Source organism: Zootoca vivipara, chromosome 9 (assembly GCF_963506605.1).
Source record: "Zootoca vivipara chromosome 9, rZooViv1.1, whole genome shotgun sequence".
NCBI classification, from domain to species: Eukaryota; Metazoa; Chordata; class Lepidosauria; order Squamata; family Lacertidae; genus Zootoca; species Zootoca vivipara.
This window is the reverse complement of record NC_083284.1, coordinates 56,198,185-56,213,067: the sequence shown is the minus strand read 5'-3', so window position 1 is coordinate 56,213,067 and position 14,883 is coordinate 56,198,185. Positions and strand designations below refer to the sequence as shown.

Here is a 14,883-nt window from a genome sequence, read left to right as displayed (position 1 = left end):
GTCGCTTTCGCTTTTCCCCCTCTCCTCCTCCTCTTTCTCTCCGTTCTTCCCCCTCCTCTTCTCTGCTCAAAGAGAGTCTTTTTAGCAGAGCCTGGCACTCCTCCAAGTCTCCATTTTGAAACAAGTTAAAACAAAATTCTTAGCTCAGTTATTTGGGGGTTATTCCTTTTATATTATGTATTTCCTCGCTCTTCTGTTACCCCCTGTATTCAGTCCATGGTCTGAAGCACAATTTTAATAACAATCCGCAGGGCTATCGATCGCAAGTCTCTAGCGACACATTAAAAAAGTTCCTTCGACTCTTCCCCCCGACCCGTGCAGTAATTATAGCCCTTTTAAAATGTTCTCCAACTCACGGGTCGGAATTTCCTGTTTTTCCTTCAGCCGAAGAGCTCTGGTGCTTGCTAGGTGGATCTCTGGGGCGCCGCGTCTGCAGTTACTTTGTAGCGATCGCTGCTCTTACCGCCGCTACCGCCGAAGTCGCGTCTGGCTCCTCTCCGCCGCTTTCACCTTTTAGGGGTGCCGCGGCAGAGTTCCGCCACTCTACGCCGCTTTTGTTATCTCAGCAGGGGCCCCGTACCTCTGCATTTCTATGCGGGGGGGATTTCGGGCGCCAAACACCCCCCGTTCTCCCACTAACTGCAGTTTTTCGCTCCGCTGTTATCGGAGCTCTTTCAACCTGATCCACTCGCTAGCGCACCTTCACCGGAAGTGGAAGGTATATCTCTCATTGTGCTCCAGTCTGCTAATGAGCTGAACCACAACCACATGCCTAAACTCCAGCTTCACTTGTTTGTAGCTTTATTCTTACAAAGAATGGGCTGGTTCAGACAGACACAATACCCCTGGATAATGTAATCACAGCGACCCCAGGCACTGGAGCTAGTGCTAGTCAGACTTCCAGCTTAACCAAAGATTTGAGTAAAGTGGGGAGGAAGATTAAATCAGCCTTGTATTTACCAGCTTATCTGGTAGCTACAGGCAATAAGTAATTCCATCCCATGAGTGGGTTGATTGAGGAAGAACAGATATCTGCATTTCTCTTTCCCAATTCCATTTGGTTTCCATGCTGGGTGTGGAGAAAGGAAAGCTTGTTCCTCTGGTCTACTCTTCCTCTGCCAGTTGCTTAGTAATGATCAATGGTCTGTTTGTAGGCTGTATATGCATGCTCTGATTAGTTTTAGTTTTAGGTGTCTTATCAGTTCTGCAGATATGCATACCTGAGGGCTGACTTCTCAAAATGCAGTTGATTTCATCATAAAACCTCATCCTCTTTTTTGCATTGCCAACCTGATCATTTTCTTTTTGCAACGCACGATATTCATATTTTAAGTTTTTGTATTTTGTGCGGCACTGCTTCCAGTCTCTGTCTATTCCAACCTTCATTAGCCTTCTGGCAATCTCCTCAAATATTTCTTTATTCCTTGTTGCTCCTTCAAGCATTTGCTGTATCTCCTCATCGGACCAAATATTTATCAGAGCTTTGACTTCATTGTCACACCAGTGTTTTCCTGCTCCTGTGTCAGTAATTGTAATAACTCTAAAGTGATTCTGTGCTTCATTTAAGGACATTTGATGGTCTGAAAGTTCAAAATAAAATAAATAAATGATAATAGATTAATATTCAGAAACTAAAACAACCACAACTTTATTCTTCCTTTTTAAAGCAGAGGTAAAAAGGTTGGCAGGAGGTTGGCAGGAGCTGGGGACCCAGGTGGTGCTGTGGGTTAAACCACTGAGCCTAGGGCTTGCTGATCAGAAGGTCAGCGGTTCGAATCCCTGTGACGGGGTGAGCTCCCGTTGCTCAGTCCCAGCTTCTGCCAACCTAGCAGTTCGAAAGCACGTCAAAATGCAAGTAGATAAATAGGAACCGCTACAGCGGGAAGGTAACCGGCGTTTCCATGTGCTGCTCTGGTTTGCCAGAAGCGGCTTTGTCATGCTGGCCACATGACCTGGAAGCTATATGCCGGCTCCCTTGGCCAATAATGCGAGATGAGCGCGCAACCCCAGAGTCGGTCACGACTGGACCTAATGGTCAGGGTCCCTTTACCTTTAAAGTACCTGTGGTCCTTCAGATATTGTTGGACTGCAGCTCCCATCATCCCTAACCATTAGTCACGCTGGGGCTGATGGGAGTTGGAGTCCAACTGCATTTAGAGAGCCACAGATTCTCCACCCTTGTTTTAAAGCAGTGTTTCCCAAACTTGGGTCTCCAGCTGTTTTTGAACTACAATTCCCATCATCCCTGACCACTTGTCTTGCTAGCTTGGGATGATGGGAGTTGGAGCCCCAAAACAGCTGGAGACTCAAATTTGGGAAACGCCACTTTAAAGGTAACAGAAAATGTTCTGAATTAGATCCACCACGTATCAACGTGGGAAAGGTCCAAATGGGAAGAGTAAACTTGCTTTCTGAGTGTGCTGTAGACTATTGTATCTTGTATTTGTATGCCAAATACTGTACTACTTTGGCACAGAAATATTTCTGTATTGAACAGGGTGCTCCCGCAAACTGTTTACGGCTGGTCTTCTGACTTTGGCTATCCATATGCAAGATGGGCATAGAAGGCTGGAGTGCATTTTGGTGGTGAACCAATTGTCCAACCATAGCATAGGGCCAGGTTTTCAGAATCCAAGCATGCACCTTGACATAGTTCATAAGAGCTGGTTTACACAGGAGAAACTGGGAAGAACTAAGAGGATGTGCGGCCACAATTCTAAGTACTACTTCTCTTGCTCATGGACGTACTCTACTTTGTAGGGGTGGGGAGCCCCAAAAGAATCAAAGCTTGTATCCAAGGCTGCCAGTACAACCCTAGTCTTGTTTACTCAAAAGTAAATCTCACTTTGTTCAGTGGGGTTTGCCCTCTACATGTGTGTTAAGTATTGCAACTTTTCAGTTATACAGAAGCAATTAAGCTTTGTTAAGTTTAGCGAGACTTAAGCCTCAGGGAAGTGTGTCTAGAACTGTGGTCTTCATGTTTCAGAAAGCTCCTTCAGACATGTAATATAATGTAACGGGGGGGGGGGGAACGGAATCAAATGTGACATTATAGATATTTCCTAATCATAATAATGACTAGATTTGAGTGTGCTTCAGGGCAGCAATGGGATTACAAACTGCACAGGAGTCTAGAATCCTTTTTGGGGGAAAATTCAGTTTCTGCATTGGGAAACATGCATGTTAACACTGAATGTTGCAACAATTTTGTTTGTTTCAAATGTACAATACTGAGAGCTAGGAATGCGTAGAGGCATAAGACCAGGGTCTTGACAGCCTCCTCCTCCCCGCTGCCCCTCAACCCAAAGCAAAGGACCAATCACTTACCTGCCCCTGTTATCTGTTTACACATTGAAAACCCAGGTGCGTCCTCTGAGGTTGTACTGATAGAATCATCATCTATTTTTAAAAAGACATATTTTAAAAAAATGAAGCATAGCTGCTCTTATTGGGCGTTTCTCATCCATCTACATCTAGAATTGCAGTTAAAACAGCAATAATCAAGTAAAATTTGAAGCTGTGTTTCCCACACTTCTACTTTAATATTCTTGAGCAGGATGAGCGGTTTCAGAAAAAGACAGGAATGGTAAGCATGTCTCCTTTCGATTCTCTCCATAACTTTTCCCACCTTCTTTTCAAAATGTTGGCCTGAACATGCAAAGTGTGTAGGCACTATCGTATGCATGCACAATCTGTTATTTTAAAAATAATTTCTCCACCTTGCAGCCTTTGGCAAATAGCATGATAAGCTAGTCAGAGGGCTGCCAAGTGGCCCAGCTGTAGGCCTGGAATCCTAACAGCTGCATTGCAAAAAGCCAGTGAGGTTCCCACAACTGGGCAGAGCTGCAAATAATGTCCACAACAGTTGTGTGTGAGTGGCGCTATAGCCTGGACTGTCATGGTCAGGCTTAATCTATAGCTCCATGGCAGCCTTCCCTCTTCCTTTACATCCCTTCCACTTGCAGTATTAAAAAAATTATAACTCATTAATAATAATCACAATACCCTGCTCATCCGGCTTTGTTGTCTTGTAACAAAATTTCATACTTCATCTGGTAAACAGCTGCTTTCTTAAAAATCACAAAGTATTACCATTAGTAATCTGGTCTGAATCTAACCTAAGAGTTTTGTGCAGCCCAATCCAATCTATGCATGCTTACTGGGAAACTGTGAGCTGAAGAGTTATAGCTCAGCAGTCGTCCTGTATCACGAGGGGCTTATGACGTGTCGTATAGACAGGAAACAGGAAGTAGTACCTGTTGCTATTGTGTATCTGTATATATGACATTGTCTGTTTCTGTTCTGTCTGTTGTGCTGAAGCTTCCATCCAGGATGGATCTATCTTCCCCAGGTTGGAGTTGTTTTAAGAAATAAATCTTACTTGTTTTAATGAACAAGGGAGTGAAAGTGATTTATTTCATAGGCGCTGAAAGCTGGATAAGTTTCCGCTGCTACAAACTGCAATTAAGCTGTTATCTCAACTTCAGAAGGAAGAATTCCGAGATGTTTAGAAGCAGGCTGCGCAACGGGAGCGCACTGGACAGTTATTTGCTACGCAGCTTGGACTTGGATGCAGGCAAATAGATGCCTGACAAGCGTGCTAAGCAAGGAGTTTTTGCTACGCTTCTACTACTCTGCTTAATAGGTTATGGATCCAATCAATACAGCTTTCATAAGCCTATGAACTGCTGTGAAAAAGTTGCTGCTCTTTGGAAAGCCGTAAAAATTCCAGCTGGGAGGTTGTGCAAACAAGGTGCATCAATCTCGCTGGTATCTTCTCTTCCGGAGGTCCGTCTGCTGAAGGAGACTCCAGCCGTTGGAAACGATGTAATCGTGAGTAAGCTGACAGCCCCGAAGAGAAAGGAGGAGGAGTGTTTGCTTAATGATAGCAGCACAAGCTTCAAAGGTTTTTATTTGCCCTATTTGCACATCGTTGCCAGAGGGCATGCCACCCCAGCACTCCTGCTAAATTCCCGTGGCGCAGCATGGAATGCTGTGGTCACGCCCACTCCCAGGGAAGAGAGAGTAAGGGAGAGAAGAGGGGGCTGGCCTGCTGTGGGCAGAAAAGAAGCAAATGCTTTGAGAGGCTTTGCTGAAAGGTGGACAAATGGGAAAGCAAGCAAGTTTGCTACGATCCCAAATGGAGACTTGGCAGTCAGCCAGGATCCACGGCCGATCCCTGCATGCCCAACCCCAAAGGTGGGGGTTGTTTTGGCACAACGCAGAGCCAATGAGGCTGAAGATGTTTCACAGCTGTTTGTTGCTGTTTTGGGGCTTTCCTGTGATGCAAAGGGCTGTTTTGCCACGGCTGAAGGCAAGGCTATTTGCGAGGGCTGTTTTGACCAAGGCATGGAAATTTCCACTGTGCAAGGCTGCTCAGTTCCCAGGAATGCAATGGGGCCCGTGTGCACAGGAGTCCTGGAAGATTCCATTGTTGATGAGCAGGGGCATTGTTCCATCCTACGTCATCTTGAAGAAGATACAGGCCAAGGTCGCCAGCTGGGCCACCACCAGATAACGTGTTCTCTGGAGGAGCCTGTGAATGGCAAGAGGACCACCAGTTTGAGATGTTTGTGTGTTGACAGTCGGTCAGCAGGTGAGTCACTTGTTGCTGCAAGAGATGAGGCCAGTGATGTGCCAGTTGCTAAGCAACGCTCTGGACTCCAGACCCCTGGTGGTGAAGTCCTGAGCTGCAAGAACTTTTTCCCTGGAAGAGGACTAAGTTTTGTAAATGGCATTAAGTTTCACTCTGTACATGCTAATATTGCTAATATTGATGTATTTGATTTGCCATTGATGAAATGTAATTTGTCATCTGTCTTGTCTTTGTTGAAAGATAGTTGCAATGTACATTCTGAGGATGCTATGTGCTCAATGTGCTCAATGGAGGGTGGATTGTTGATGTGTGTGAAATGTACTGGGAATGAGTTTTTTATCCTTGTGACAGGTAAAATCATCTCAAGCACGACTGAGGTTCAGAGTGCCAACATTAGTCCACACCACAATTGCGCCTACTTGTGGCAACAAGGTTGTGCGCACGTAAGTGAAGTGCAGAAGGTACCAGGTACAGGTACAGATACACAACCAGAGATGGGCAACATGTTGACATGCTCTAAGGTTCTTGGTGTTGTTTGTCAACAAGCCAAAGTTACATTATGTGAAAGTTCCAAGTCTGCCAATGTTTCTAGTCAGGCACCTATGCTGACTCAAATGGATTCCTGTAGACCAAGGGAAGCGCTCCGTATGGGCGGAACCCAAATATTTCTGTCAGATGGCCACACCAGAATGAGCTTCACCATACCTCTCAGGAGTTCAGGGGAGGAGTTAGGCTTGGTTAGTGAATGGGTTCAAGCTGTGAAGCTAAAGTTTGCCTGTAAGGTGTTTTGTTTACAGGCCGATCATGGATCAGTTTGTGCTGAGGGCACACTGCAAGGTTTCTTTCCACAGGAAGGAAGCAAGCACAGATTGTCAGCTCCCAGGGAACTACAAGGCTGTGAGGTAGCTGGACAGGATACGATTCTTGGAGAGACGTTGTCAGCTATAGTCTTTGTCGCCAGTTTTCTGAGGAAGTTCTGGCCATGCAATTCGACAGTAGGGTGTGAATCCTATTTGTTGCTGTGTAGCAAGGAACCCGAGGTTTCCTTGAGGTTGTTTGAATGGGGAGTCTTTGTGATGCAATCTGAAGACGGTCCCAGGTCCCGAAAGGTAGTTTTTGTGGGATACGAACTTTGTTCCACGTGTTGGATGTTCGTGCGCCCAGGAAAAATTGATGAGTCACGGGTGATACTCAGCGATAGCATTGAGTTCTGTGAGGCACAGGTGTGGATACCTATCCACTACAGTCCTGATGTGCTTACAGTTTTGGCAGGTTCTAGTGTTGATGGACAGGCTGGGTCTGGTTGTGAACCAGCCAGTACTCCATCCACAGGTACTGTTGTGCTAGGTGCTGGAAACGCGAGCTGGATGCTCAGCGATGCCCAGCGTAATGCACAGCAGGGAGGAGTTCCAAAGCAAGAGCCTAGGAACACTCTCACACCTCCAGTGCCAGGCACTGGTAGACAAGCCATTTGGGACAGGTTGTTCCCGCGCCAAGATTCAGGAGCTAAGAGCACGCGCAGTAGTTCGCGCTATGCATTTCCTGAGGTCATTGGTACTCAAGCAGGTTTCATCGTGACGTGGTCAGATGAGGATGCGAATGCTAGGTTGAGCAGGTCAGAGAGGGCCACGGAAGGAATATCTACTGACAGATATACAGCCACTAGTCTGTGGACTTGTATGGATCAGTATGAGCCAGAAAGCTTCGAGGAAGTTCATCAATTGCCTGAGGAGGTGACCAGGAAGTGGTACAAGGCAATGCAGATGGGGTTAGACTCCATGGAAGCACGGAAGGTGTTTTTCACAGTGGCGCGGCCCGAGGGCCAGCGTGCTATATATAGTCGCGTGGTGTTTAAGCTTAAAACCACAGCAACTGGAGAATCTCAGTACAGGGCTAGGTTTGTAGCCAGAGATGTCTCAAAGCTGGAGGAGTTGCATTCTGAAAGTTTTGCACCCGCAGTACCTGAAGCGCTAGGATCTTTGTTGTCTACAGCTGCTCAGGAAAGTTTTGTTTTTAACATCAGTGATGCTTGTCTGAATTCACCGTTGGAGGATATGCTGTACACGCTATCTCCACAAGGGTTTGAGATCAATAAGCCTGATGTTGTCTTGAAGTTACATATACCCATTTATGGTTTGAAGCAGTCAACCGTAAGTTTGGATGAAGTTTTGGAAAGCATAAGTTTTCAAGAGAAATTTGCTGATAGTTGTCTTTATCTGGCAGGGTCTAGCCAGAAGCAAATTCTTAGGTTCTGTTTTGTAGGTGGCATCATATGCATTGCAAATACAGAGGCACAGGTGCAATGGTATGCACAGGAGCTTGACAGGTGTTTTAAGCTCAAAGAATTAGGTCCCGTGAAGGTTTACCTAGGTGTCAGGATTGACAGATCTGCGGATCACAGTTTCTTGCTGAGGCAGGAAGGTAAGATTGAACAGTTGGTTGCAAAGTTCAAGACGGCTGATAGTGCTAGTATCAGAACACCCTTAGAGATTTGTTTTGTTGAGGATAGTCAGTCCGGGGAACACTCTGAGTCCCAGAGCCCCGCGATGTTCCAATCAGCTCTAGGGAGTTTGTTGAGTTTTTCTCAGGAGAGTAAACCAGTTGGTATGTTTGCTGTGAAGAGGCTTAGCCAGGAGGATGCACAGCCCAGTGTGCATGACCGGAATGGCATAAGGAAAGTTCTTAGGTATCTGGGAGATACTAAGGAGTTGTGTTTTAGGCAGCCAGTTATGAGTACAGCACAGGACACGTGCTGGTCTGGCAGCAACTGGGCCAAGTTGCAGGACAGGGAGTCAGCAACTGAGATACGTGTGAAGTATGATGATGCTCTGATGGAACGCTATTCCAAGCGTCAAAGCTTTATTACTTTTTTCTCTGCGGAGACTGAGTATGACGCTCTTTCAGGAGTCTGTGGAGCGATTCAGGTTTGCCAATGTTTGGTCCAGAGGGTCAACGGAGAGTGTTGCCAACCCATCATGGTTTGGGAGGACAACCGGCTCTGTTTGATGCTTACTGAGACTGGTTGCGTTATAACCAGTGCCAAACGCGCTGACATTCGTTTTCGGAACGTTTGTCAAGGCGTCCACACAGGATTGGCAAAACTGAGGGATTGCCCGAGCCAGGGGAACCTGGCAGTTGGGTTTACCAAATCTTTGAGTTTCCGGAGACGTGAGGGATTCTGCAAAGGTTTGTGTCTTGCATAAGGAAGTCTTTACGCTACCCCTGCGATGCAGGACGAGAGGGGGTGTGAGCTGAAGAGTTATAGCTCAGCAGTCGTCCTGTATCACGAGGGGCTTATGACGTGTCGTATAGACAGGAAACAGGAAGTAGTACCTGTTGCTATTGTGTATCTGTATATATGACATTGTCTGTTTCTGTTCTGTCTGTTGTGCTGAAGCTTCCATCCAGGATGGATCTATCTTCCCCAGGTTGGAGTTGTTTTAAGAAATAAATCTTACTTGTTTTAATGAACAAGGGAGTGAAAGTGATTTATTTCATAGGCGCTGAAAGCTGGATAAGTTTCCGCTGCTACAAACTGCAATTAAGCTGTTATCTCAACTTCAGAAGGAAGAATTCCGAGATGTTTAGAAGCAGGCTGCGCAACGGGAGCGCACTGGACAGTTATTTGCTACGCAGCTTGGACTTGGATGCAGGCAAATAGATGCCTGACAAGCGTGCTAAGCAAGGAGTTTTTGCTACGCTTCTACTACTCTCCGTTCAGTGTACAGAGATCTGCAGCCTTAAACAGATACCTTGTCTTAACCTTTTAGAGGGTCATTATTTTCCTAATTCGCCTACATTGCTGATCTGATTATAAGAAGCTCTGTTATTATGCTCTTTGTATGATACAGTGTACGCTAGATTTCACTATAGATGTCCAAAAGGGTTTCTGGCACATGATGTACGGTTTGTCCCTTAGGAGGAGAAATCCGTCTTTCACGTTGAGCTACTTAAGTGTAGGATACTTCAGAGCACCAGAGTCCAATTAGTTGCCTTGGCTAAAACATTCAAAAAGCCTCCGAATGGTGTCTTGATGACTTTTTGTTTGAAGCTGCTACTGGTCAGAGTAGCTGAATATACAAAAACAACAACACACCAGTATTGGGGGGGAAGGCTAGAAAACCCACTTTTCATTCAACTCACATCTGAGTTCACATTAATCTGTCTGAATAGAAACATCTTATTTTCGCCTACTCCCAAGTACACAGGAACTGTGGAAACAACCGTGGGGGTTCCTTTCATGAGCAGAATGACACTGTTAATGTATAAAGTAAATGAAAATATTGTTTCCCTGTTAAAACTACTATGTCCCAAAACAAGGCTGTGAGTCCTGGAAGACCTTGCAGGCCTTATCCCCACCTGGCCAGGCAGGACAGGGCCCTGACTGACTCCAGTTATAAAAGCTGAGGCTGCTCAACAGACTTGGGTTGGGGTATTTTTTTGGGGGGGGGGTTGTTTAGAGTGTGTGTGTTGCTGATATTAATATGTTTTCCCTTCCGCTCCTTGCCAGAATTTCAAATGCAAACATTGCAATTTGGAACAAAACATGTAAATTGTGTAACATTTATATAAGCCTTCTAGATTGCATAACCAAATTCAGATGCTTTTGGCATATGATATATGCAGCTTCAGTTATACTGCTTCATAACTTCTGAAATCAGGACAGAGGAAGGCATGCACAGAAATAGTCCTAAGTTAGACGTTACAGGGAGAAGCAAAGTTACAGGGAACCAGGCAGAAGGCCTTCTCGGTAGTGGCGCCCGCCCTGTGGAACGCCTCCCATCAGATGTCAAAGAAATAAACAACTATATGACATTTAGACGACATCTGAAGGCAGCCCTGTGTAGGGAAGTAGGGAAGTTTTTAATGACTGATGTTTTAATGTATTTTTAACCTTCTGTTGGAAGCCACCCAGAGTGGCTGGAGAAACCCAGCTAGATGGGTGGGGTAGAAGTAATTATATTATTGTTATTGTTATTATTATTACTATTAATTATAATAATATTTATATTTAAGAATCATATAATCACCCAGGCACAGACCGTACTTTCAATTTTGTTCTAGATTGCACCGTGTGTATGTATGATGAACCTTCCTAAAGTGGCTTGGGAAGTTTGTACTTGTGATGGACAGCTTGTCCGCTACTCGTTGGGTGTAACCTGGGCCTGTATAAATTAAATCTCTTGGCCACTCAGCACAGAAGCATTCAGGAAGTAGGGATCCATCGATTTGGGAACCTCAGATCTCTGCTACCTCATTTCCCACTTCATTTTGGTGCATGGGTAGAACAGGCCTCTGTTGTAATGTGGGAAGGGGCTTGGGGCTCTTGCCTGTGTGGAGAGATGTGTGAATTCCAAATATCTCGGTCCTCTCACAGATTTTGCTCCACGCTCTCTTCATATGGCACAGTAGAAGTGGCACTTATTTTCCCACACTTGCAGTTCCCAGGCCTTACTGCATCATATGCCTTCATACCACACTCTCCAAATCAAGACCATTAGAGATAATGTTGGCAAATATATGGTCCTGACTGCCCCTTTTCTGAAAATAAATGTGGATGTAATTGTGGGCCACTTATAGGGGAGGACTGCAAAGAGGAAGAGCTTCAAATATATCCCACCCTGGGAAGGCTTTCTCCATTAAATGCTTTTGGTTTCAGGACCAAGCTGGTGGCAGGTATGACAGACTGCATCAGGGCAAGGCATTTGCAGAAAAGAATTGGTGAAGCCTGCTGACTCTCCTTTGCAAATCCTTCAGCCCAGCCTACATGTTTGCACTATGAATGATGTTCGCCCCACGTTTGCTTTGTAAGATTTTGTTTAGCCTTCAGTTTTAGAGCCCAGAACTTTGGGGGGGGGGGTTTGATGCTTGGCTTGTTCGGAAGTACTCAGTATTTACCCTTTTTTGAACTACTACTTATGCTTTCTTTTGGCAAAGGAATTTGTGTGCTGCTGATTTCATGCAGCTAATTTCCTCAAATGGAGTGTACATGTCCAAAACAGAGCAGGCATTTTGCAGAAAGGGAATCAGTTCACATGATACTTTATCATTTACATTATCTTTACTTCTGTGCGGAATATTTCATTGCACTCATGTGATGTGATTCTGTCTTTCAAGTTGCACAGATGTTGTGTTCCCTCTATGGAAGCAAGGCTACATTGAGTCCAATGTTTCCTTCACTGAGCTATTTTAATGTGATATTTCACCATTCCTTTACCATAGCATTTATGTGATCTGTACACATTGCTTATTGGTTGTCCCTAAAAACACCAAATTTGTCTTTACGGTCCTTTCACCATAATAATAATAATAATAATAATAATAATAATAATAATTTATTATTTATACCCCGCCCATCTGGCTGGGTTTCTCCAGCCACTCGGGCGGCTTCCAACAGAAATATTAAAATACAATAATCAGTTAAATAATCAGTTCCTGGATTTAAGGGGTTGAGAGACAATAAATATAGATAGCAGAGTGCCGTATTGTAGATCCCGAATCCAGCATGCATTTCTGTGCATGTTTGTGTGGAAGTAAAGTTGATGGCATGTACAGGCGTCCTCCCACTTACGTGCAATTCACTCATTTGTGACCGCATATACCTGTGGCACCAATAAATAAATACCAGGAAATGGGGGAGAGCTGGAGAGTCCTTGTGGCTCACTAAGAGACCCTCCCCAGAGCCCAAAGAGGACTTCAGTGAAGGCGAAGGAATCCCCAAAGAGCCCTGAGAGCTGCTCAGCCTCTCTACCTAGCAGTTGAAGCGCAGAGTAGCACAGCCACCACTGCTCATGTGACCTCCAACCCCCAGCAGGTCCCAGAGCTTCAATTTAGGTTCTCCACTTAAGCGGTTTTCACCTATGCGCATGGAGGGCCCAGCACATAACCTTACAATGGTACCTCGGGTTACGAACTTAATTCGTTCCGGAGGTCCATTCTTAACCTGGAAGTTTATTTTAACCTGAGGCACGCTTTCACTAATAATGCTTTCACTGCTGTTGCTGCCGCCACATGATTTTCGTTCTCATCCTGTGCCAAATTTCGCAACCCGAGGTACTGCTTCCGGGTTAGCGGAGTTTGTAACCTGAAGTGTTTGTAACCCGAGGTACCACTGACTCCTTTAGTAAGTGTGCTTAGGGTTGAGGATTAAGGTGTCTTGCATGACCATATTTAAGGTCTCTCAGTCTTGATTTCCCATGGAAGTTCACTTCAGGAATTCCTTGAGGCCATGAACAGAATTGTCACAGAGAGCTCAGACTTGGAAATAGTCTTGATCATAGGTGTGAAGTTTGCACTTTCTTTGTTCCTTTAGCCCAAGAGTGGCTCACCATTTTTGTCCCAAGGGCCGCATTTGCTCTTGACCAGTGCTCCCAGAGCCACTTGGCTGAAGTGGGTGTGGCCCACTGTAAACCAGGGTTACTGGTTCGCACATAATGCTGAGCCAAGATTTTTTGAAACTGAAAGAAAACTCAGCAGAAATCCTCCTCCTGATGATTTGGAACGGGGATAAAGAAGGAAGATTTGCTGAGATTCATCCACGTACCGCCGAACCACAGTTTAGTGTTACATGAGAAGCACACTGAGTTATACATATAAAAAAGCTAAATAGTTAAAGCTAACTATCTTTAAAAGTAAAACCTCTGTACTGGAGTGAGGATGGAAGAGTTTACAAATTCACATGGGAAATGGTTGACTTACCCACGTCAATCGGCTCTTGCTTTATGTGTGTGATCTCTGTACCTTCGGGAGTACTGTGGGTGGAATCGTCGTCTTCTGGGATTTCTGTGCAAATTCAAAGAAAACTTTAGAAATGCATTTACTAATTATTATTGGGTCCAAGATAGCATATGAGATTTCTAGATACTTTTGTATAGCACATTAGACATAACCTTTCCATGTGGGAATAATGCCTGCATGTGATGGGGTCCCAATATGGCCTAAGTTCGCATTTACCCTCTCAGCATCAGCATGCAGTCAGTGTGCCAGACTGGAGACCGGAAGACCTAGGGTCGTCCCCCATGTAGCCTGTCCAGTTCTCACTCATGGCTCACCTGGAGGTAGTGGACTGCACACGGGTATGGGATATGTACACAGAGTTTCCAATTTCCTTAATAAAAGTTTGGTGTCAAGGTGGGAGGGGAGCGGGGAATTTGGCTTTGTGATGATGACATATGGGGATCTTGCAAAGAAATGTTGGAAACTCAGATATGTAAGTTAATTGCCAAATGGCACCTTAAACCTGGGTTACGGTTGTCACAAAGGAATGTCTAGGTCAGGCATCCCCAAACTTCGGCCCTCCAGATGTTTTGGACTACAATTCCCATCATCCCTGACCACTGGTCCTGTTAGCTAGGGATCATGGGAGTTGTAGGCCAAAACCTCTGGAGGGGCGCAGTTTGGGGATGCCTGGTCTAGGTACCATCCCCCCCGTTATGTTTATTGTTGTTATTTTTGCTGTCGTTATTTGTTTACTTTCTATGCTACTTTAAAAAAACAACCACCTCAAAGCGGTTTACAACACATTAAAACATCAAATAAAACAATCCAGAATAAAACAAATCCAAGCCTCAAGGAGAATATTTCAGATCCTTCTCTAAGTGATATTTTGCTTTCCCTATATTTATGTACCTGCTTAATTTATATAGCTGCCCCATAGCAGAAGTACTCTAGGGAGCCAGGGTGGTGTAGTGGTTAGAGTGTTGGACTAGGACCTGGGAGAACAGGGTTCAAATCCCCACTCAGTCATGAAACTCACTGAGTGACCTTGGGCCAGTTGCAACATCTTAACTTACTTCACAGGGTCGTTGTAGGGATTAACTGAGGAGGGGGGTGAACAATGTACTCCTTGGAGAAAAAGGTGAGATATAAATGCCATAAATAAGCTCTTCTGCTTCCCTGCTTAAGGAAGTTGGAGGAACCAGCCCGGTGGAGATGTCTGTCACCAACCTGGTATCCAGAGATCTCAGCTTGGTCGCAATTGAACCTGTGCCAGTCGTGAAATGCACCTGGCTAATTTCTACAGCTGTCACACGAAGTGACTGTGTTGTGCATAAAGAGGCCTGGTTTGCATGTCATGCTAAGCCAAACCAAACCATGATTTCACTCATGGCGGTGCAGCAGCAGGAGGACCAGGGGAGGAATGCAGTAGCCTCATGCTCACAGCTTTGTGCTAAGTTGTTGTTTGGCTTAGCATTTCGTGCAAACCTGATCATCAAAATGGCTGTGTCCCCAGAATTACATTAATTTAGTAAATGGACCAGTGTGTTACTATACCTTCTTTTTCATTT

At 45.1% G+C, this 14,883-nt stretch overlaps 2 protein-coding genes across 2 annotated transcripts in view; one reads left to right on the top strand and one right to left on the bottom strand.

Annotated features, from left to right (window-relative positions):
- The window catches only part of PPAT (phosphoribosyl pyrophosphate amidotransferase), a 77,613-nt gene that overhangs the window by 19,978 nt on the left and 42,752 nt on the right, over positions 1-14,883 (top strand). The gene's annotated exons all lie outside the window — the stretch shown is intronic.
- The window catches only part of PAICS (phosphoribosylaminoimidazole carboxylase and phosphoribosylaminoimidazolesuccinocarboxamide synthase), a 72,453-nt gene that overhangs the window by 34,384 nt on the left and 23,186 nt on the right, over positions 1-14,883 (bottom strand). The window contains exons 6-8 of the mRNA XM_060278813.1: positions 13,295-13,378; positions 3,328-3,399; positions 1,221-1,580 (exon numbers count right to left, since the gene is read on the bottom strand). Of these exons, the coding sequence (XP_060134796.1) occupies positions 1,221-1,580; positions 3,328-3,399; positions 13,295-13,378 (516 nt within the window). The remainder of the gene's footprint in view (positions 1-1,220; positions 1,581-3,327; positions 3,400-13,294; positions 13,379-14,883) is intronic.